The sequence below is a fragment of the Schistosoma haematobium genome, chromosome ZW, assembly GCF_000699445.3.
Source record: "Schistosoma haematobium chromosome ZW, whole genome shotgun sequence".
Classification (NCBI taxonomy): Eukaryota; Metazoa; Platyhelminthes; class Trematoda; order Strigeidida; family Schistosomatidae; genus Schistosoma; species Schistosoma haematobium.
Genome location: NC_067195.1, coordinates 76,898,618 through 76,924,439, shown reverse-complemented (window position 1 = coordinate 76,924,439; position 25,822 = coordinate 76,898,618). Strand labels below are relative to the sequence as shown.

At 35.0% G+C, this 25,822-nt stretch overlaps 1 protein-coding gene across 1 annotated transcript in view; it reads left to right on the top strand.

The window, feature by feature from the left end:
- UBXN7 (UBX domain-containing protein 7) overlaps positions 1-25,177 on the top strand; it is a 54,083-nt gene extending 28,906 nt beyond the window's left edge. Inside the window, exons 10-18 of the mRNA XM_051212347.1 lie at positions 5,710-7,596; positions 8,732-11,067; positions 11,591-11,749; positions 12,941-13,947; positions 15,024-15,195; positions 16,636-17,712; positions 19,784-19,903; positions 21,734-22,890; positions 24,323-25,177. Coding sequence (XP_051072525.1) covers positions 10,680-11,067; positions 11,591-11,749; positions 12,941-13,947; positions 15,024-15,195; positions 16,636-17,712; positions 19,784-19,903; positions 21,734-22,890; positions 24,323-24,721 — 4,479 coding nt within the window. The 5' untranslated portion in view covers positions 5,710-7,596; positions 8,732-10,679 and the 3' untranslated portion in view covers positions 24,722-25,177. The remainder of the gene's footprint in view (positions 1-5,709; positions 7,597-8,731; positions 11,068-11,590; positions 11,750-12,940; positions 13,948-15,023; positions 15,196-16,635; positions 17,713-19,783; positions 19,904-21,733; positions 22,891-24,322) is intronic.
- Positions 25,178-25,822: the final 645 nt, after the last annotated feature.

Genomic DNA, 25,822 nt, shown 5'->3' with positions numbered 1-25,822 from the left:
ATAAAATGCATGGCTTATAGTTTATCATAGAAGTTTTTATCGGTTTAATGAGTCGAAAGGTGTTCGATATCAATTCATGTTGTTACAGAATTTTAACTGTATTATCTTGTCAAGTCAGATGTTATTTATTAAAGTGTTTAATTTTAACATTCTAGCCATTTATAATTAAGTGTTAAGACCATTGAACATATGATAATTTTCGTATATATACTTAATATTCTTTTTTCATGTTTAGTACTATTCTTTATCCCGATGTAAACTTATGACTTAGTCATTGAAAAATTTGACTTTTAACTAAATGAATTCTTGATTGAGATCATGAACCATTTGATGTTAGACCACCTTTGGAAATCTGGAGGCACTGGACGGCCGTTTCGTCCTATTGTGGGACTCCTCAGCAGTGCGCAGTGCTCAGTGGTCCAGTAGGTTAAGCGTTCGCGCGCGAGATCGTGGATGCGCACTGTTGAGGAGTCCCGCAATAGGACGAAACGGCCGTGCAGTGCTTCCGGGTTTCCAAAGGTGGTCTAACATCAAACGGTTCATGATCTCATTCAAAAACGTAATAATCTCCGCAACTCCTATACTGGTAAATGAATTTTAATGGTTGAGATCATGAGTCAATTGAAGCTAGACCACCATGGAAAACCTGGAAGCACTGGACGCGACCAGGTTAAGAATATTAATCATATTATATACTGTTGTGTATTTTTTAAACGACTTACAACTTATCTCAAAGCTAAATATTGGGAAATTCAAACGGTGCTATCTTATTGGTTTATATATACATTTACCTCATTCTCTTTTCTCTAAAGGAACGAGTTGATTACATTGTAACTTGTGCTTTAAACATATATAGGATGTAAAAATTTATTTTATGGTGAATCAGTGGTTATATCACATATGTTATACCTAGAACTATTTGCCATAATCAGTCTACTAGGTATTAAATAATTTATTTAGCTCATTGTTTACAGACCCATTTACCTGACTTTGAGTCACACTTTTTTTTAGTGTAAGAGTCAGTGATACTATTTCCTTGTTCTGATCGTAGTAAATTAACATTGATTCGGTCATGTAAGTCGTTAGTTGGACTCCAATTGTTTAAACTATTATCTTCCCATTTCACCCCCGACCGTTGTTGCTACCTTGACGTGGTGGTCGGGCTTGCCTATCGTGATGAAGCAACCGAGCTATACTGGATGGAACAACCGTTCCTCAAGGTCCTACCATGTCAGACAGGTCGGTTGAAGAGAGGTAAGACTAAAAGCAACAAACCCAAGGTCCGAAGGCGAAGTCGTACTGCTGACTGTACAGAGGTGTGGCAGCAGTAAGGTGTTTCCTTCAGACAACCAGCATGACAGCGATGCTGCCTTCCCACAAGGAGGGGTGGGGTTAGAAAAGGTCGACCCTAAAAATGCACACATCACCTTACCTCACGGATTTCCGTCTCCGGCGGTAAGGCCCTTTGAAGAACGGAGCTAACACGTCAAAAACCTCCCACGAAAAGGCCGTGCGCGACCGGCCTCAAGCAGTTGTCCCTTGGGCACTGCGGTCACGCTCTCAGGTCACTGAGACCACCTCTAATCCAATTTCCTTTTCAGGTACCTCCAGAAGAACCCTTCCACGGTGTGGGCAACCGGGAAGTGATAACCGCCCTCATACCTCTAACAGCACTTGAGACCACTGTATTCATAATCAACCTTCCTCTTCAATTCCTATTATTCCTCCTACATCGACTTTCAACCCTAAACTTCCTCCTTCGGCTTCCTCCTCAAGTGTCACCATAGCCAACGATTCTAGTGCTCAAAACTCTGTCCCAGGTCTACTGAAACCTCGCTCCAAACTACACATTGGAGCTTTCAATGTACGCACTCTATGTCAAATCGGTCAGCAGGCTTCCTTGGCTAAAACCCTAGAGTCTCTTTCCACTGATGTATGCTGTGTCTCCGAAACACGCATACAGGATTCCAGTGTGGTCATTCACTTGACCTCACCTCGGCAAAACGTAGAGCCAACGAAATACACCCTACGTGTATCTGGTGACCCGATGGCCAGTTCTCGTGGACTGGCAGGTGTAGGCATAGCACTAAGCATGAGGGCGGAACAAGCACTGCTAGAGTGGATCCCCGTCAACAGTCGTCTATGTGCTGTTCGGTTAAACGGCTTCGTAAGAACTCGGAAGGATAGGGATACACGTCGTTGCCTTTTCGTCGTTTCTGCCTACGCTCCCACTGACTGCAGCTCAGATGATGTGAAAGATGAATTTTACAGAAAGCTGTCCGAACTTATTCAGAAAGCTAAACGCTCAGACATAGTACTCGTAGGGGTGACTTTAATGCTCAGATAGGTAGCTTAAACCAAACAGAAAGGCATTTAGGTGGATATTTTAGCATTCCAGCACAGCGAACAGATAATGGTGACCGTCTGCTGCAACTGTGCTCAGACAATCGCTTATTTTTAGCAAACACAAATTTTAAGCATAAGAAGAGACATCGTCTAACATGGCGACCCCCTACACTAAACCAACGATGGACTCAAATAGACCATATTGCCATCGGTCATCGTTGGAGAGGGTCGGTACAAGATTGTCGCTCATTCTGGAGTACCTGCTTGGACTCCGACCACGCCCTAATACGGGCACGCATCTGCTTGCGCCTCACTGGACGCAAAAAAGTCACATTAAAAAGACCCATTAGAACTGAGTTGAGTAACGAGAAAACCAAAAATAGGTTCCAAGAACAACTGAGGTCACGATTAGGTAGTTCTGAAAACGAGATTGACCCAGTTGTTGCTTGGAAAGCCATACAAACAGCTGTCGAAACAGCAGTGACATCTATCAGTGATTTAAACCACAGAGTTTCAAAGAACCAGTGGATTTCTTCAAAGTCTATCACACTGATGGATTCTCGCAAACTTGTCCCATCAGGTTCTCAACATGATGAAGAGCGACAACAAATCAGATCTAGGTTAAGAAAAAGTCTAAGAAACGACCGTGAGCAGTGGTGGGCAACGAAAGCAAAAGAGATGGAAAAGGCGGCGACTATAGGGAACACAAGACAGCTTTACAGACTAATAAAAGAAACTGGAATTAATAAGTCAAGTGTAAGTGAGATTATATCGGAAAAAGACGATACTCTCATCTGCTCCCAGTCCAGGCGTTTAGAACGATGGGCGGAACATTTCAGAGAACAGTTCAGCTGGCCTTCAGCTACTCTACAACTACCCTCCATCCCCAGACAGTGTGAATGGAACATTGAAGTAGGTCCCCCAACTCTTGCTGAAGTTCAAAAGGCTATAGTTAATCTGAAACGAGGAAGGGCAGCTGGTCCAGATGGACTGGCTCCAGAGGTCTTTAAGGATGGTGGTCCAATTTTAGCGATTAGGTTGACTAATATTTTAGCTAGGATCTGGGAGTTAGACGTTATTCCATCTAACTGGTCACAATCACTTATCGTCCCAATATATAAGAAAGGGTCAAAATCATCTTGTGACAACCACAGAGGGATTAGTTTAACTAATATAATATCTAAAATACTAGCCTCGATAATTATCAGACGCCTAACTAAGACTTGTGAACTGCAAACACGAGAGAATCAAGCTGGCTTTAGACCTGGTCGTGGCTGCATCGACCACATATTCACCATTCGTCAGATTTTAGAACACAGGCATACTTATCGGCGTCCGACAATGGTGGTCTTTCTCGACTTAAAAGCAGCATTTGACTCGGTAGACCGCGAGATTCTGTGGCAGTGTCTGTCATTGAAAGGCGTACCACAGAAGTACATAAACCTTGTGATGGCTCTTTACTCGAACACTACTAGTCGAGTCAGAGCTTATGGCGAACTGTCATCTACTTTTGCAACCTCAAGTGGTGTCCGTCAAGGCTGTCCACTTTCCCCATTTTTGTTTAACTTCATCATAGATCTACTGATGGAAATAACTTTCTCGCCGACTGAGTTCTCGGGTATTGATCTCCATCCAGGAGGTCCACTTATCGATTTAGAATACGCAGATGACATAGTCCTGTTTGGTGAAGACGCTGACAAAATACAGAGTCTTCTGGTAGCACTGAGCAACAATGCCAGGATGTTTGGAATGCGCTTCTCTCCCTCTAAATGCAAGTTGTTGCTTCAGGACTGGTCTGCGTCAACACCTGAACTAAGGATAGGGAGTGAAGTAGTCGAACGCGTCGACAACTTCACTTATCTTGGAAGTCTGATCAGCCGTAATGGGTTGGTATCGGACGAAATCTCGGCACGGATTCGAAAAGCTCGCTTGGCTTTTGCCAACTTGCGTCACCTTTGGCGAAGGCCAGATATCCGTCTATCAATAAAAGGACGAGTATACTGCGCGGCAGTCCGTTCTGTTTTAATTTACGGTAGCGAAACAAGGCCATTAAGAGTAGAAGACACTCGTAAGCTATTAGTATTTGACCACAGATGACTCAGAAATATTGCTGGCATCTGCTGGGATCACCGGGTAAGTAATAGTGAGGTTAGACGCAGGGTATTAGGGAATGATGGTAAATCAGTTGATGAGGTTATGAATCTTCATCGACTGAGATGGTTGGGCCACGTGTTACGTATGCCTGAACACCGACTACCACGACGTGCAATGCTATCCGGTATTGGAGATGGTTGGAAGAAAGTTAGGGGCGGCCAAACCAAAACGTGGCATCAGTGCTTGAAGACACTAACTTGTAGTCTGAGCCATGTTGGTAGATGCAGACTACTTGGTTGGGGTCCGCGTGACTATCGTAACCAATGGTTGGAGACTCTTGGTGACATGGCTCAGAATCGATCACAATGGCGTCGGTGTATACACTCCCTGTCTTCCCTTAAACTAAGAGATTAAAATCGCTTCATATCTTTCCTTCTACGAACCAATTCTTTCTTCTTGTACTATATCTCTATATGCAATCTTTCTCTTACATATTACTACCTGTTATGACTTTAGGTTGCTGTCGATTTTTACCCTGTGCTAATTGTTGTGTCCTTGACTGGAAAATTATAGAGCAGCGTACTTATCGATCGATTACAGTGACACGTACGGACGGCCTAGAGTCTCGATTGGTCCCACTTCCCTGTCTAACCCAGGTAGTTGAGTCCAGAACACAAGTCACAGCCTCGGAGATATGAATCATTATATTTTAAACATACTTTGTTTATATACCAATCAAGCATACCACATCGGACCATAAAATAGAAAACAACATTTTGTACAATATTCAACAAGCGAACAAATATCGACCAATAGGAAATGTCCATTTAAAGTCCAAGGACACCATTGGACTTAACATCATAATTATTGGTCTATTCCTCCGCATCCACAACACTACCTTTGACCTAACCACTGCTATGAATCCGGTGTTCATCTTGTTGTGCTGATGCGGTATGGCAACCTGGACCGATGCACATATGTGCCTGGTCCTACGTTGTAGCTGACTGACTGACTGACTCCCATTTCACCAGTATTGTCATCCTTTTTATTATTATTTACTTTCACATTTCTAGTGTATTTCAATCATTTATACTTATCAACTAAACTATACTACTACTACTACTACTACTACTACTAATATTATTATTATTATTATTATTGTTATTATTATTATTATTATTACTACATAATGAATGATGTTTATTATGCAATATGTTGTTGTTTTCCAGTTATTAATTTTCTTTTTTTTTAATATACATTATAAATTAGGATCTACATTCATACTTTGAATATCGTGGTTATCCAATTAATAGATATGAAATTGTTCGTATTCATCCTAATCTATGTCTTTCATCAATGCATCAATCAATTTCTTTGACAGTTGCCGGTCTGTGCACCAAAGATACTTTGTTTATACAAGAACGTTAAAAGTCTTTAATGTTGTACAGAACTTATTCTATGGTTAATTTTTAAATCTATATATATATATATATATATATAGTAGTGTTTTAACATATCTTTGGGATTTCTAACCTTATTGTAATACTTACTGCTCTTGCTAATTGAATTTGATCTTTTTGTATTAATCTGCAATTGTAACCACTAATATTATAACCATAGGATAACTGTATATGTACAATAGCTATTCCTTTCAAACAACATTTTCATTTAGATGAGATAATTGTGCTTCTTACTCTTCTTCTTTTTCCTCGTCTTCTAAAAATTAATTTTATTTTGAAAAATTTTTTAATTATCAAAATATGACAAATGGTTTTCTTTTCTTTCAAAAAGTGATTTTCATCCAAAGGTTGAATGTTCCATTTGTGTTGTTCAATTACTGTATGATTGTTTTTTTTTAAAAAAAATTCTTATTTCTATCTCTATTATTGTCATTATTGATCATATACTTTTATTTAGGATCATCGGTTCAATGAAAATGAAATTTGGATGAGATGCCCATAGAGATATATGATTTTTCATATTTATTCAATTGATAATAGCAATAATAATAATAATAATTATTATTGTTACTACAACCTAAACTGCACTCTTTATATATATATATACCAGTTTGTTAATGTGTCTTTCGATTGTTTTACTGTTGGAGAGTACCTCCCCGCCCACCCGCGTTCAATGTTCCAATGTCATATTGTTATTATTATTTATAAGTTTGTGAAACGAAAAAATATGATTAGGAGGAATGTTACTGTTTACTTATATGTACACATTTTAATTTGTCAATAAATATAACACCTTGTCATCGTTAAGAAATATAGTTTTATTGAAAAAACAAACAAGATTATGTGTTCTCTTTAATTTACAATGGATATTAAACATTTCATGTTGTTGTTGTGTTATTTTACCTTTATGGTTCAGTATGTATGTTGTTTGTTATGTGAGTTGAATTTTTTTTGTTTTATGATAAATTCTCACTAATGTTTATTTTGTTTATCAGTAATTATTAGATATTAGCGTTTGTTAATAAGACAGGGTGAATAATTTTTAAGGTTTCTTTTTTCTTCATATTGTATTATCCTGTATAAATTTTTGTATATAATTGTGCAATGTTTACAAGTAAGCATTTACAACATAATTTTGTCGACCAATATAGGTTACTTATTTGTCAGTGTTGACCAGATAACCTTGACAAATAGATTTTAGAATGTACATTTCATCCTATATGAAACTGGTCAATTGAATGTACTTTCATATCATTATCAATGTTAGCAATCTTCTAAGTTCAATTAAAACAAGAGGCTATTTTCTAGCTATACAAATGTTCAAGTAAATAAAGTACATTTGTTTGCTTAAACTGAAATCATTGAAATTTATAATTATTTCACCTATTCAATTCTAAATTTCATTCTATTATTTTGTATTACGTAATGATAAAACTTTAATGGAAAAAACAACAATAACAACAACAACTTGAAAGTATCAAAAGTGTAGTATCAAAATAGCATTCACATAAACTAAGTTGAGTACATAAATGTTTACTTAATCAATGAATTACATTTAGATTACGGTAATAATTCAATGATTCTTTCTTACAGTTAACAAAAAAAGTCTACTTAAACTTATAAAACTTTTGTGAATACTATAAAGATTATGTTTGCTGGTCGGCGGCCTATGCTCCATTGGGAGTAACAGGCGTAAGTAAGTAATAAAGATTATATTGGAAATATTTTCTAGAATTTAGATAAGACCATTATTATTATTATTATTCTAAAATAAAGTACCAAATTTCTCTTATAGGGGTATGAGAAATACTTTTAAGAAACACTTTCCATAAACATGTTTTTTTTATTGTTTGAGTTTATATATGCCTCTTTGTTAGTATTCAGGGTTCAATATATAAATAGTCTTGAGATGGTAGAGAAGATTTAGTAGCTCAGCTGGATGTATCCACCTCATAGAATAAAACTCCATCAAAGTATAAATAGTCTTTATTGACCTATAAGCTTCTTCATTAAAATTGATCGAAATTCTTTATGTTTTCAACGTAATGATATTACTGTGACAGTAAATGGCGTTGGGATTAATGATACGCATTTTATCCATAAATTCAAACAAAAATAATTGTACACAATGTTAGAAATCATTTTTCCTCAGTCTCATACACATAGTTTCCTTTATCATTTTGAAAAGAGCAAGAACAAACATTCTAGCAGAATAGCATGAATTCATTTTATTTCGTCTGATTTTCATCAACTGCTTACAACCCGTGATATTTAAAATCATAATTACATAATGGGTTTAAACTACTTACATGAGAGGGTTTGGTTGGAAGTTCTGTTGAAGACACATTTCTGTAGTATAGCAAGGGTGTAAATAAATTTATTAGACTGAATATTGTACCTAATGTAAAAGAACATATACAATATTGATTGTGACAACAGTTCAAACGGCTAGAAACAAGTGATTACATAATGAATAAATATTGATAGGAATCTAGTGAGTAGAGCTCAGTTGATAAAATAAGATTATTAATTTGAAAGATAGTTGAAATAAAACTCATGCTATCCTACTAAAATCTTTGTTCTTGCTCTTCTCATCAATCTGTCGTTTATTTTTTTCTCTGTTTAGTAACTAAGTAAGTATATTTCTATAGTCTGTTCCATTATCATAAATATCATTTTCATTTGTTTTTCTTGTATAGTTGGAAAGTCTAGTCTCTGAGAAATAGTCTTGTACTTTCTATTTAATTTATAAACATAACACGAAACAACATTTTAATTTACTATTATTATTATTATTATTCATGTATTCTCAATATTTTTATTGATTACAGATCATTACATAATATCAACGAAGATTACTCAATATAAATAACACAGAACAAGTATACATATTTATATCTTATGTCAATATCACAAGGATTTATAAAAACTGTTATGGTATTATTAGAAAGTACTAGTGGTTCAGGACATTGTATAGTTGGTTTTCGACCACGTCTAGCTACTAATCGTAAAGAGAAAATAGCATTTGATCCACTTGTTCAACAAATTGTTTTATATCGTGAATTACGCAAAATACGTTCATTGAAAAAAACAGGAAGCTAAACTATTATATATATATATATATATTAGATAAATACAATGTATAGTAATTCTTTATTTTATTATAAATAAATAAATTTTCACTTCATTATTTCTTTTCTTTTTACTTACATTATTTTAATCAATCTATTGTTTTTGATATTGTTTGTTTTCAATGAATGACTGTAATGATTGCAATGTTGACTAGTGTTGGGGATGGTTGGAAGAAAGTTAGGAGCGGCTAAACCAAAACGTGGCATCAGTGCTTGAAGTCACTAACTTCTAGTCTGAACCATGTTGGTTAGATGCAGACTTACTTGGTTGGGGTCCTCACGACAATCGTAACCAATGTTTGGAGAATCGATCACAATAACTTCGGTGTACACACTCTTTGTCTTCCTTTAAACTATGAGATTAAAGTTGCTTCATATCTTGTCTATTTATTCTGTTTTTGTGTGTGTGTGGCTTTGTGTTTTGTTGAAAAACAGATTTTCTGTATTTCACATTAAGAGATGTTTAGTTTCCATCCTCATTTTATTCTTTCTACTTTGTTTAATTATTATTTGATGTGACAGAATTAAAAAAAGAAGCAAAATTACATCTTTAATTCATTGTCATTCTTGCTCAATATTACTCAATTCAATGTAATATTCGTTTGATCCACTTCTGTGTAGAGATGAAGTTTGAAACAAGAATCATTCATGATCTGTATATAATCTTAATGTTATTTGATACAAAACTTTTATTATGCGTCTTTCTAGGTGTGGAATGTATATATAGTAGGTAGTAGTGATATTCAAAATCAGTGTTTCGTCCTATTTGAGACTTGTCAGTTGAGTGCGCTTGTTATATATTATCCAACTTTAACAAAAACATGTGACTAAATAGGAATTTTGAGTCAATGAATGCAATACATTTATACCAGATAGATGTTGATCAACTGCCAACGAGTGAAGTTAAATTCTATTCATATATACCAATAAATAATGTACGTGATAAATGTAATTTGTTTCCAACAACATGAAAACACTAACATTTATTCAACACAGTTCTTGGATCAACTTTTTTTATTTGATTTTAAACTACTTCAAGCTTTGAATCATTTAAGTAGTTTGTTAAAAATACATTATTGTAATGACTAATTGAATTGATTAATTAATGTATTATAAAAAATATTTTTGTAAATATTAATTTTTCTTATTATTTTTACAGTGAAATCTCTTTATTTCAATGGTGGAGTTCATGAGTCAGTTGAAACTAGATCACCATGGAAAACCTGAAAGCACTGGATGGCCGTTTTGTCCTATCGTGAGACTCCTCGGCAGTGCGCATTCACGATCCTGCCTCGCGAGATTCGAACCCAGGACCTATCGGTCTCGCGAGCGAGCGCCTTACCACTAGATGGGGAGCGATCGTGGATGCGCACTACTAAGGTGTCCAAAAATAGCACGAAACGACCGTACAATGTTTCCAGGTTTTCCATGGTGGTCTAGCTTCAACTAACTCATGATCTCAACTATTGAAATTACTATAATATCCACAAAACCCCTTCTGATATAAATCTTTATTTGTTTATTTAAAAAAATTTTTTAGTGCGCCAATGAAGTCCTGTTGGCAATGATTATTTGTTCATTGTGTTATTAATAATAATATTCTTTTACTGGATGCCAATTTTTTGGCGTAATTCTATAATATATCTTCATGAACTCCAGTACATTGACATCAACGGGGAATCATTCCGTTACATCTATTAATTTTACAACAACAATAAACTGTACTGCTATTCATACAACGACTATAACAACAACGAAAACAAATGTCACTAATACTCCTACAGCCATTACCAATACTTCTTCGTCTACCACCACTACTACTAGTATTAATAATAATAATAATGCAACAACGAATACAATTTTGAGCAAATTAACTGATCGTGCCACTTATTTTGCTGTTGTTTCTGATACTTGTGCATTCAATCGTAATTTATGCAAAACTCGTTATTCTCGATTACCATTTTTGGATTTAGCAACTCATATATCTCAACGACCAGCTCCATGGTTATATCATACAAACAGGGAATATTTAAGAGGTAAGCTAAGTATCTTTACTGTTGTATGTAGTCTTTCGAATAAATACACGGACTGAAATCCAGTCTGAGTTTTCTCTCTTCAGAGCATCCTTAAAAGTCTTCAGAAGTCAGACTATATAATCAAATGTTTTCCTGACCTTGGATTATCATTCCAGTCCCCACTGAAATGCCTTGATCCAATTAAAAACGTCTGTTCTCTTCATTATCTCACCTCCATGTACAGTGATCACTTGAATTTCATTGAAAACTTACAATTGACGATAGAGCTAATACGTTTGACCTCTGAGGACTTTCAAGACTGTTTTGAGCAATGGAAACTGGTGCAAAACAAGCGTATCGCCAAAAATGTTCGACATTTTAAAGGGGGCACGATTGAGGTACTCTGGAATCGTGTTCAATAAACTTCTCATAATATCGATTCGCCTATTTATTGAACATACTGTGTAGACCTAAGTTATTCCTTTTAATATACCTTCTCTGTATATAGGCTTGCATCGTTTTATTCCAATTGATTTATTTACAGAATCACCATCCAAAGATCCACATGTTTACTTACGTTTTCCTCGTTATCGTTGGCATTTGGACTACCAGTCACCCCATAAGAAGCGTAAGACAGCTAATCAAAAACTTTGGTGTACGTTACAGAATGGATTGAAAGCTCTGGGAGTCTCGTCTGACTTAGGTAAATTTTGCTATTATTGCTGTTCTCTGAATAAATGTCATGGAAGGTCATTTGCATGTTCTATTATTTTTTTGAAGCAAATTTGATGTATTAAATCATTGGTTAATTGTATTTAATATCAATCAACAAGTATTATATTATTACTTGGCAATAGAGATTTATCGGACTCAACTCCGAATGTCAATAATGGGGATTTTCAAATGTTTATGAATACCGATCAGTTGAACAAGTTGATGGTTATCTGGACTCAATAAATCAGTGGATAACGTGTTAACGTTTGAAACGATACCCACTGAGTTTAAGTCTTAGTGTGAATGTCAACTATGTAGATGCAGGTATATTCAGATGACTAATTTGAAGTTGTACAAAATGCATATCTTGTATCGCACTGCTAGCTACAATCCAATAGATTGATTGACTGTTTTCTGCTCCATTTCTATAGTACATATAATTCCATTTTTATCTGTCGCGTTTCAGTTTTTTCTGTATCATCTATGGATTACCTGTAACTGAACATTAATAAAATTACCAAACAACTTAATTTAGACAGTTATTGGAGATTTAGATGAACTGGATAGCTGTTTCATTCTAGTATAGGACTTAATGACAGTGAGTATCCACTATTTCTCCACTGACGATCAAACTTAAGACCTCCGACTTCGCCCACAAACACAATTTCTGAGCCGGTATCTAGCGGTGTACATGTTTAACTTTGTACAGAACAATTTTTTGCTATTTTCTGGTACAGATACGCTTTACTAATATAATAACCATTGAAATTGTACAAAAATGGTGTGGATAATAGGTTATTATTTGAATTATACTATTTATTGGCTAGTCAGTTATCTAATACCAAATGTCGTTTGTTGAATAAGTAATCTAAAGGCAGCATTTAAATGCTATTCTGAAGCTTCAAGAAGTCGATTCTCAAGACGATAAATAAAACGAGTAAACATGTATTTTCCTGTTTCACTGGCAGCATTATGTAAATAACATGAATTTTTTTATCACGTTCACAGACTTAGGTTTGACGGTTAGTTTGCTACTACTCGGATGCCTTAACATAAGTATTTGATGTGGGCCTCAAAAATCGATATTTATAACTACTAGTCTGTCGATATACCTATATATAATTATATAACACGATTTAGTGTTATACAGTTTATTTCTGTTTTCTTCCAACCTGTTTAGTTCCTGTTGTTACAAGAAAAGCTTATGCTATAGCTGGTCTCTCAATACCATCAAGTTTAGCTAACTACTTGGATGTTCTAAATCCTCGAGTGTCTGTCAGTCATACAACAGGAAATAATGCTAATAATAATAGTAGTAACTTAACCATTTCTACCGGTACAACTAACCGATTACAGCACTCAGGTTTTGTTGGAACAAACAATTCCAACGTCCACTCGAGTTCGTTCCAACGAAAAATACTTTATGACAATCATGGTGATTATTCTCATGATCCAATGATCAACTCAGCAATAATAACATCCATGTTACACGATGATGAAGAACATGATTATATTGTTAGTGATCGAAGTCAGGATAGTGTATGCTTTTTAAATGGTCGAATTGGAGGATCGGCGTCGAATACTCCAGGCTTTTTTGGTGGCATCACTGGTGATGATAGTACACAATCGTTTGATGGAATGTTGACAATGACTAAACGTACAAACAAAAATCATAGGACAACTTCTGATAATGTCAATATATCCGATTGTAGAGATTTACAAGATGATTGTCAGGATACACAGCATAGCAATAATAATCATATAATGTCAAATAAATCAGATTATACTAAAACCTACGATTTAGATAATGTATCTGAAGATGATGATAATCAAAACCGGGACTATGACGTAGAGGATTATGATGGCGAGTTGGGAGAAGACATGGATGATGATGACGTTGGCGGTGATGCAGATTGGTTTGCTGGACGACGACGCGGGACGGGAGGAGGTGGGAATTTAGGTAATAACGGTTCTGGTGGAGGTAATAATGGTCTCATTATGAGTGGCGACGGAAGAAGAGGCAAAACACGATCTGTATATTCATTGAAAGTGACAAAATATAATCGAAAAATCGTCAATCAGAAAGTTAATCGTTCGTCCCAAAATTTCCCTGCACTCAGTAGTCGCTTAGGAGGTAGAAGATTTACGAAACGTCACCTTGGCCGTCCATTTTCAGGTCGACTTCAAGTGAGTGCTTTTTCAATGATCGATCACTATTTGTAACATTTCCTAATTTTTTATGAAACGTTGACTTAACTAAAGTACTTGTGATTTCAGTCTACTGATATTTGACTACTTAATAACTGATTTCTTTTTCTATCCGTATGTTAGCTATTAGTTCATTATTGAGTGAGTGTGTATCATGATCGACTCCATTAAATGATCTCTACTGACATTCAGACTACTCAAATCTTACCTAGTCACATGAGAATCGGCTTTTTCTCAACTCGTGTCCTATGAATTTTGTTGTTGAAAGGTGGCTTAAGATCTGTTTACCTCAGTGATTGCTTAAATAATATCAGTGCCTGTTACACATTTTATAATTCTTTGGAGTTAAGATGACTTAACAACTGATCTTTTTCTAATGTTATTTTCATAATGTAAACACATTTCACAAATAATTATTCTGAATGTATTCTGGTATGTATGATGTAGAAGGTTGGTCAAATTCTAAATATGTCACGAACCTGTCTTCAGAGGTTCGTACACGTCATATGTATCGTCCCAACAAATATCTCTGTGAATTATTTACTATCATTAATGTTATGTTTTGTTCTACTATCGGATTCAGCCTCTAGTTCACCTTTTACGACGCTCGATAAACACAACTATACAGAGGAAAAAAAGGCAAAGAATAAATAGGAAGCTTTATTGCTAAAAGTCAAATAATTCTGCTTACAAATCATGGTGAGCTTAAGTAGTAACTTACCAAGCTATTTAAACTTAAACAATTATAACCCTGGTACATCGAAGCTCAAAAAATCAAAAATACCATTTATTCAAAAGATATGAACATTTGGAAGATTACAGTTGTAACATGACTTCTTTGCTAGGTGTTCAACGTAGTGTATCAACCCAGTTATTAAAATCACCCAGATGAAATTACCGGCGATATTTCGACAATTTTACAATCTGTTAGCGAAAAAAATGCTACATAGTCCTCATAAATGGCATATTTTTGATGCACTATCTGTCTAATACATTTTTAATTGTTTCACTCCATTGTTCGAACCATCCGTATACACTTTTATCAATTACCCCAGGCAAACGATTCACGTATGGATGATCTATCTTATACCTATGCTAAATCTAGTCCTTCTGTTGGACGTCGTGGTAGTCGGGCTATTTCTCGTCTTGGTACTAGACATATGAGTGATAGTTGGAAAGGGCTTCAACGTTATGGAATTGTTAGAGACAAGCTAAACGAATGCAACGGTAATTCCATTATCTGTTTTTGTCTTTACATTTTCATTATATTCATGTATGTGTGTGCCTGAGAATAAATTCGATAAAGTCTGTTTTCTCAAAAGATTCACCCACTCTTTTCACTAAAATAGGATAGTGTTTCACTCAATAGATATCAGTCATAGCATACATCACGCTATGAAGATGAATACAGGTGAAGGTATTATAAAACCTTAAGTACATGCTAATGGTACACATGAATTTAAGGTTACTAAATGGATGAATAATTTATGAGCCTACGACATTGCTACTTGATATGATGAAAATTCATTTCTTTAATGGATTGTTAATTGGATCATTGGTCTAAGGCGCTTCTAGATAAACACATGAAGAATGTCTCTACTTCGATTCGAACATCCAAACAGTATCATAGCTATTTTGCAAATAAAAATTACAGTAACGTACCCCAGTTCTCTCTGTACCTATTTGTATTAGTATGCTAATCATGAATTTTCTTTTCTTTTATTTAAACAAAACAAAGAAAATCTTTAACTAATTTTCATATACAGACTTGACTTAGTTGTATCACTATAATCAATTACCTCTTTAAGCATATTTCTTGAACAGACCAACAATGTCTCTTGTCTAACTATCATGTGATTTTATCGCTAGATCACTATACTAGCGGAGTGATGGATGACCTTGCCAAGTTTTATCTTTGTCCCGTGCACTTGCTTCCTTAATATCGTTGTATTAATCTGCTACAGTTGCTTAGTAGTTTGTCTAAACTCAGTGGTCAACTAGTAGTCAATCGTAGTTCGAAGTTTATTTTATCAATCTTGATCTTAATGTAAAGTTTATAGATAATATTAGAAAAAATGAGTGGTCCGTCAAGCGACCCTGTGATCTTAATTCATCTGACCAATCAGAAGACAGCCAAGCCTGGTAAATTATTTATTATATTAAGACTAGGATTCATAACATACGTTTTAAGATATTTGGATTATAGCTTTTGTCTTAATCTTAACTCCTGAACTTAATTTCCAGCCGTAATTTTAAAAATGCACCGTGACCTTGAAGCAGTTGTACGTTTATCATTGGCCCAGCGTTAGTTCCGCTTTGCCAATAAAATACTCCTAGCTTTGATGCATCTTATGCAAATGATTATGTTTTTTCATCGATTTGTATATGGTTTAAATATTGAGGCCTTATGTATGCTTCAATATTCGTAATATGAAGTAATTGTTTGTTTTGTATGCATTCAATTATTGCCCCACACACCATTAGAACGTTACACAATAAGGTAGGTTCATGCAGTTATTGTGTTTGGTTGTGTTCTGTTATATAATTTTTTTATTCAACGAAATACTTATCTAATAATAATATTGTGTTTTATACATTTTTACTTTTTACATTTTTCGTACATTTGATGTTTGCTTGTGTGTTTGTGTACATGTATATGGAAAAAAGATTCTTGGGATGTCGATAATGAACCCGGTTTCCAGTTGAACGCTACTCCTATTACACCTATAATGAATGAGAAACACGAAGGGAAATTACTCGGAAATTGTAATACATTAAACGATCGGTTGAATACGTCGAATTTATTTTCATCATCGTCTCATCCGTTGACGTCATCAAACTCTTTATATCTTCATTCTTCGTTAGTAAACAATGATAGATCTTTGTCAGCTATATATGAGTCATCCATACAAAATCAATTCAGCTCTGACCGTAGTTCACCTTTATTATCTCAGTCGAAATTTGTTCGTTCGTCAGCTACACCAGCGAATTGGTCTCATTTAATGAATGTAAATCAGTCAAATGTTGGGACACAATTATCAACTACAGTCAATATGTCCATTTCATCAATGTCATCTTCATGTATAGTTTCATCATCATCTCCAATGGATTCGTGTCGAATATCAGAACAGCTCAACAACTTATCGTTACCTCGTCGTTACGATTCAAATGATTATGTTATGCATATAGAGGAGTTTTCGAAAAATCATGAAAGTAGTCCACAAATGTTTTCATCTGGTCGTCGTCCTAATACATCTAGACTGTCGAACTGTAGTGATACAATGAATCGTTATAATCCTCTGTCAGTACCTTCAGTTAGTTTTCATAACACTCCATCAATAAATAGTACAGTTGGTTCAATGGTCAACCCAGTTTTCAGTAATATCGATCAGCCAAATAATAATACTAATAATAGTCCCATAAATACATCCAATGTTAGTGATGTAATGCGAATAGTCGATATTTCTAATACTGATAAATCCAATAATGGACGAGTGGTTGGTGATTTGCAAACATTTGTTAACCCTCAAACAGCTACTACGACTGTAACTTTCTTTGTATGTGAAGTATGCTCGTCACGCTATCGATCTACTGCAGGACTTCGTTATCATTACCATAGTCAACATTCAGGTTATACACCACAAAACCCTATATCTGCTTCAGCATCAAGACTTGTTGTACCGGTTGGTGAAGAAAGAGGTATTGGTGGAGGACTTCGTGGCGGACGACCTAGAAGACATCGAGGTATGTGGAAATTGATTTGATCCACTTGATTTTTGATGATTTTGTATAATTATACTAAAGTTTTATGTTCTCACTTTTTGGCATTGTGTACCAAGTCTGATCGTGGTGCTTTTTAAAGATTCACATTATGGACGATTCTCTTTAGAATGACTAGTGTTTTTATGGGTTTTTTTAAGACTGAAAGCGAACTCGTTTAATCTCTCGGGGAATTGCTTATGCGATCTAGCTTTCACACTATGCAAATGTACATCAATACTGAATAAGTAGATCTGTATAGCGTCCAAAATACTAGCCTCGATTATTATCAGGCCCATAACAAGGACTTATCAACTGCAAACACAAGAAAATCAGGCTGAATTTAGACTTTAGGTTTTAGAATACAGACATCCATTTCGGCGTCCGACAATGATAGCTTTTCTTGATCTTAAAGCAGTATTTGATTCTGTAGACCGAGAGGTTCTGTGGCAGTGTCTGTTATTGAAAGGCGTACACTATCAGTCGAGTCAGAGCTTATGGATTTTCGGTAATTGATCTCCTTCCAGGAGGTGGAAATATCGATTTAGAATACTTAGCTGATATAGTCCTGTTTGGTGAAGATGCTGATAAAATTCAGAGTCTTTTGGTAGCACTGAGCAACAATGCCAGGATGTTTGGGATGCGTTTCGTCTCCTCTAAATGCGAGTTGTTGCTCCAGGACTGGCCTTGTCAACACCTGAACTAAGGATAGGAAGTGAAGTAGTCGAACGCGTTGACAACGATGCGCAATGCTGAATAGTGTTGGGGATGGTTGGAAGTAAGTTAGGTGTGGCCGAACCAAATCATGACATCAGTCCCTGAAATCATTAACTTCTGGTCGGAGCCCTATTGGTAGATGCAGACTACTTGGTGACAATCGTAACCAATTGTTGGAGACTGTGGGTGACATGGCTCAGAATCGATCACAATGGCGTTGGTGTATACACTCTGTCTTCCCTTAAACTATGAGATTAAAATCGCTTCATATCTTTCTTTCTATGAACTAATTCTTTCTTCCTGTACTATATCCTTATTGCGATCTTTCTTTTATATATTACTACAAGTGAATTAACTACTTTTATGAATCCGGTGTCCATCTTGTTGTGTTAATGAGGTATGGCAACTTGGACCGATGCATAAATGTGCCTGGTCCTACGTTGTAGCTGAATGACTGACTGACATGGTGAAAAGAGCAAGAACAAAGATTCTAGCAGAATAGCATGAATTCATTTTATTTCGTAGGTTCTCGTCAGCTGCTTACAACCTGTGATATTTAAAAATCATAATTACATAATGGGTTCAAATTGCTAACTGAATATTGTAAATATATACCTAATGTGAAAGAATATTCTACAACATTAATTGTGACAACAGTTCAAAAGTGGGTTAGAAACCATCGATTACATGATGAATAACATTGAAGGAATGTAGTGAGTAGAGTTCAGTTGAAAGATTATTAATTTGAAAGATAGTTGAAAAAATAAAATAGAGTCAATGATGTAATAAATGCAAAAGAAAAAATAAAAAAAATTTTTTTTTATGGTGCAGTGAAGGAATATTTGTCACCAGGGCAAGGAAAGAATAACCACCGTCTCCTTTTGAATACATAGGTCAGGTTTTTGACGCCTGTTGGCAATGGCTTCAGCAAAATTCAGAAGACTGGAGTTTGGCTGCTTACTAATCACCCTAAAGGATTGTAAGGTATCTACTGTCATGGCTCAGAATCGATCTTAATGGCGTCGGTATATACACTCTTTGTCTTTCTTTAAACTATGAGATTGAGATTGCTTTATATCTTTCTTTCCTCGAACTAATTCTTCCTTCCTGCATTATATCCTTATACACAATCTCTCTTTTATATATTACTTCTATGAATTTGGTGTTAATCTTGTGCCAATAAGGTGTGGCAACTTGGACCGATATATATGTTTGCCTGGTCCTACGTTGGAGACGACTGACTGAATGAGCTGTATCTGATAATGTATCACACGATTCCTGTTTCTTGTATTACTGTTGTCACCACCAACTGTTCTTGTTTCTTTTTGTTGTGAAAAAGGTTCGACTGCTTCGTCGAAATCACGTGATAAATTAGTGACCTCCCACTATCCTAACGAATATCAAATCTCTTCTGAACAAGATGACAGATCCAACAGTATCTTATCGTCACAATACTCCAGTAAGTTGAATATTTACTACTTTATTTATTTATTTATTTGAATACATAGATATTGGTACAAGGAGGCACCAAATACATATGCGCCACACAACTCTCATTTGATTTGTGTGAGAGCTGCGGTACTGCCCGGGTGCCCAAACAGAAGCAGGTGGCTTTCTTAGGGGGCCACACCCGGAGCCTTCGACCTGAAGGTCTGATCCACAAGTCAGTGGAGCATCGTAAGGAGATGCAGTCCCATGGTAGTCGGTGACCAACGATTGGTTCATACGCCATTTGTTCACTCAGGATACTGTAGCCCATGTGCACTATTGGTTTGGAATTAAGGTTTTCCAACTCCCCTAGGTGGACTCTCCATGTCCACTGACCCGGTTAAAGCGCCGGACATTCGCTTTTCGTCCTCTTAATTTCGTAAACAACACCCCCGTCACGAGAAGGTAATGAGTAGGACTTCCCTGGTAGAGGCTATATACGCGTGGCCATGTGAGAACATTTGGAGAGGGAGGGCGGACTCTCCTCACTCTCGACCGTACCAGGGCATTTGGGGGCATGATGGATAGTGGCTAGCAGTGGAATTCAGGACGCACGTTTCTTCCTATTTGGGACTCGTCAGATGGATGCACCTGCACCCGAGTTGATGTTCACTCCAGGACTCGAACCCAGTACCGTTCGCTTCAAATGCCATCGCGTTATCCACTTACCCACTTAATATTTACTACTGATTTTTTTGTTTTCTAAAATCATATGGTATTCACTTAGACTGGATTGATTGACAAATAATTTTTATGCTCATATAATGTCATGTTTGCACTGATGGAGACGTTGAAGGTGTTTTATTCTGTTCATAGCTACCTGTTTGGTCCATTTTCTAGTTTTGCTGTAGAAGTATCAGCTAATATAGAGCGTTAATATTTTTTCGTTGTCATCGAGTACTTTGATTTATACTACAGTTTTACCAACGACATGTGTTATTGTCGATCAGAATATCAATGTATATACTAATGTATACCTGCCTATCTATTATATTCATTTGTGACGAAGAGTATGACAACAATAGGATCTTGTTAAACAGGAAAGATATATGTTTTAAAAAAATCCATCAATATATCCAAAACATAAATTTCCTTTCAATTCGAAATCATTTATTACTTGAGAAACATGTTTAAAGTCTCTTACAAAGAGAGTTAGAAAGATATATTCAGACAGTACAACAAATAATGAATTAAACATGCATAATATATTGATTTAAATCGATTATACACAAGCGTTTTTGATGAAACACACGTATATAGTGAATAGAAAGTCAAATACATATACCGTTATCAGAATGGGTTTTGTGGAGATTTTTAGAAATTTCACAGGTTGAAATCATGAGTCAATTGAAGCTAGACCACCATGGAAAACCTGGAAGCATTGGACGGTCGTTTCGTCCTAGTATGGGACTCCTCAGCAATGCGCATCCACGATCCCGCACCCCGCGAGATTCGAACCCAGGACCTACTGGTTTCGCGCGCGAGCACTTGACCATTAAACCACTGAGCCGGCATCCAACGATGTTAATGCTGGGGAGTCCCATACTAGGACGAAACGACTGTTCAGTGCTTCCAGGTTCTCCATGGTGGTCTAGCTTCAATTGACTCATGATTTCAACCTGTGACATATACCGTTCACAAGAAACTTCTCATTCTATAACTATGGTCATATATAGATAGGCTATTCAGAAAAAGCAAATTAACTAAAGAATATGTATATCATAATTAATATTTCGATCACTATTTTTCATCTTTAATTATACAATACTTTTTCTATTTTAATATTCTTCTTGATATAAAGAAATTTCAAATCCTTATTCACCATCATCTCAAAATAACAAACGCGGACATAATAATATAAATCGTATAGATTGTAAAACAATCGACTCTAGATCAATTGTAGAGCCAAAGTTAATCGATCTAATTGCAAGTCAAACGGTTCCATTGAAATATCAAGAGAAAGTTCATGTTAATCATTTCAATTCCATAGAATCCGATAATGATAATAGCGAATTATTGATGAATAATAATAATAAGGATAATAATAATAATAATAATAATAATAATAATAATAATAATAATAATAGTTTACTAACCTCTGTGGAAATGAAAAAGTTGCCTTTCATGGATAATCATACTAGTGGCTCAGAACGTTTATCACAGTGTTCTATGCCTTCATCATGTTCATCAGCAATAACACCTGGTAAATTTGTAGATTCTATAGATTCAGTAGTTGTCGTCAGTGATTCATCATCATCGTCAAGATTTCAAATGACTGATTACGCTAACTATAACAATACTACTATCAATAGTAGTAATAATTTACCCCATACAAATATTCATTCTGTACAACGCCACAACACTTTACAATCATCATCATTCAATTCTCCAATTTCACATCTGGGAAATAGTGTGATTGGTAATAAAATCCATTCACATATTCCCTATTCTCATCCTCATCATCACCATCCTTATTTGTCATCACAACAGCTACAATCATCTCCACAAAACAATTGGAATTCTCCGAATACAATATTTAATCAAATGCCCTATGGTTCCTCAAGTGTTCCCAGTAGTCATACTTCTTTTCCTCGGCTGCCACCACCACAACAGTCCCCAGCGACAATGAATCATGTAGGTCCACAGCAACGACGTTATGAAAGACAACACTGTCCAGATCGACTTGGTCTTACATGTCCATCTATTAATTCATCCACATCTTCACGATTATTGTCGACGTCAACAGCATCCATGCCTATATGTGATTACTGTCTAGGTGATGATAATATGAATCCACGTATTGGTCATCCAGAAGGTATGTTACAATGTTCTCGATGTGGGCATAGTGCACATTATACGTGCCTACGTCTACCTCCTCATGTAATTGATGCTGCAATGCGCTATCCATGGCAGTGTATTGAGTGTAAAACATGTTGGTTATGTGATCAAGATCATGAGGTACGTGTTTTATTTGAATAATGTATCCTCGCATTCGTTTATGTATATATTACCGCTTTAAATTCTTCTTGAATGTCAGTCAATTTTCTGTTTTTTTTATAACCAAGTGTTTCGATTTTTAAAGTTTCTCATCATAAACTGATTCCAACTAGACAACTATTACATACCACGAAGTATAAGATAGTTGCAGCGATCTAGTGTTGAACTCTTCATCAGTGCGCAGCCACGACAGTATTAGGGATCGAATCCAGGATACTCGATTTTATCCGTGAACTCTCAACTTTCAGATCACTGAATTGGGTTCCAATGGTCCCCAATTTTTGTAAATTTGCGAATTCTAGTAAATGATCACCAGATATGTAACCTATTAACCAATTTTTCATATCCAAAGAAGAAAATTTCCTTTTCTGTGATCTAATTTACGCAAGATGTACAATTGTTTGCATTATTGATTTTACACATATCACTTGACAAATTTATCGAAAACAATCGAGTCTCTGAGTATCGGGTGACGACACAACACCGTGTTATTATACACTACAATATGTAAAACCAGTTTATGTATACTATGGCACAGATTGAGTAAGTAACTTGAACTAACAGAGAATTTTCTCCACTGAACCATATTTCTTTTGTCTAATTACACAATGATGTTTATTATTTTCATATTTAGTCAAACAATCTTGCTACTAATATCGTCCCGACAGTACCTTCCTCACTACATATCTGTGGAGAACTTGACGTCTTGAATCCACCACTTTTGAAAAGTGCACGATGATGTTAGAAAACTCAATAATAGTATCACTGTGTAAATCAATCATTTTTTAATCAGTAAACTTAAGTAAAATGTGAATAAAGATAGAAGAATTAAAGCAGAATAATATGGTTTCTCTTTATTTTGTAAATTCTCCCTAGGTGCTTAAGACTGCTTTTGTGTATCATAATATTGAAATAATAGAGGGTGGGGAGAGTCCTCGCTCCTCGAAATGCTCTTACATGGTCATACATATACAACCATTGCCAGAGAAGTCATAATTAATGACTTCTCTTAGCGGGGTGATGTTTACGAAATTGAGAGGATGAAAAGTGAATGTTCGGCCCTTTAAACGGGTTGGTAGACACAGTGGGTCCACATAGGGTGGGAGTGGCAAACTATGATTCCAAACTAATGGTACACATAAGCTCCAGGATCGTGATGGAACAAATGACTTATGAGTCTATTGTTGGTCACTGGCTACCATAAGATTGCATCTCCTAAAGTTGCTCCACTGCTTTGTGGATTATATCTCTAAGTCAAAGACTCGAAGAGTGGGCACCTAAGAAAACCACCTGCTTCTGTTTGAACTTCTGAGTAGTATGCCAGCATATGTATTTGGTGCTTACTTGTACTATATATATATATAGTGAATTTCCATCTTTTCATATATTATAGGATCGAATGATTTTTTGTTGGGATTGTGATCGTGTATTTCATGCACTTTGTATCCCAACTCGATTACCTCGTACCCTTGATGCCCATTGGACCTGTGATATTTGTTTGCATGAAATATATAATAATAATAATAATAATAATAACAATAATAGATCTATATTTGATCAACGTACACATACTAATTCTGGTTATGAAATTTATGCAAATAATACTTGTAATACTAATATTAGTAGTAATAATACCAATACTACTACTACTACTGATAATAATAATAGTAATAATGACAGGAATAGTAACAATAATGATGATAATAATAGTTTTAATCAAATGATGAATACTGGCAATGGTTATTTTACTCATAATGTACAGCATCATACACAAAATACAGCTCGTTCATAATGATTCATACATTCTCTTTTAAATTTTAATATTGTCCTGTACAATTGCTCATTTTTAATTTTAATTAATTAATTATAAAAAGAAAGAAAAGAGAATACATGGATAATGATTTTTATTTTGTTCTTTTTTCTCTTCATTTTGTTTCAAAAATTTTTTATTTATTTTAACTTTGTTTATTGTTTTATTCTTTGTTGTGCTCCTTTTTCCTCTTTTTGTTTTCTCCCTCCCTCCGTCTCATTATCATTGATCAATATTTACTGTTATTTATATTGTGTATATCAGCTTTAATGTTTTTTGCAGTAATATATATCTATGTAAATGTATATTGAACAAATGTGAAATTCTGTTTATCTATGCATTTCATAAATGTGCATTATTGTAATTTGTTTATCAATATGGTTTATAAGAAGAGAAATCAAGTGTTTCATTTACTTAGTTACAATAGGCTCTACTTGGAATTATATATATATATATATATATATATATATATATATATATATATATATATATATATATATTAAAGTATGTAATATGTATGTATCTTTAATAACATTGTGATTATTTGTTTTATTTCTTTTCTTTTTGTTGATTATTTCTTGTGTTGTTAACTTTAAACAACAAGAAAAAAGTTTGTAATCAAAATGTTGGTATCATAAACTGAATAGTTTTTCATGACTTATTTATTAGTTGAATGAAATTTGGTCATTCTTGTCTCTTTCTCTCTCTCACACATCCCTTTTTGTTGTTATTATTATCTAGGTGTGAAATTTGTTGTTTGTGCTCAATTCTAATGATAATATTAATGACTGTTAATTATTATTTATTTATTGTTGATCAGTCAATGTATCACACTCCTCCTTAATGAGTAACTTTTATTTTTTTGTAATGCAATCTATTGTTAGGCAAATATTTAGGGATAGGGATACTTAAATTGAGTTGTACAATGAATTTTAATGACTATTTACAGATATATACATATGCACATCAATTCTGTGTAATAATTAGTTACTTTTTTTGTTTCTTCTTCTTTTCTGTTCTCGATGTTGCTTTTGATGTTGTCTGTCACAGTTAGTTCATTTAATTTAATCATTATATTCTGAT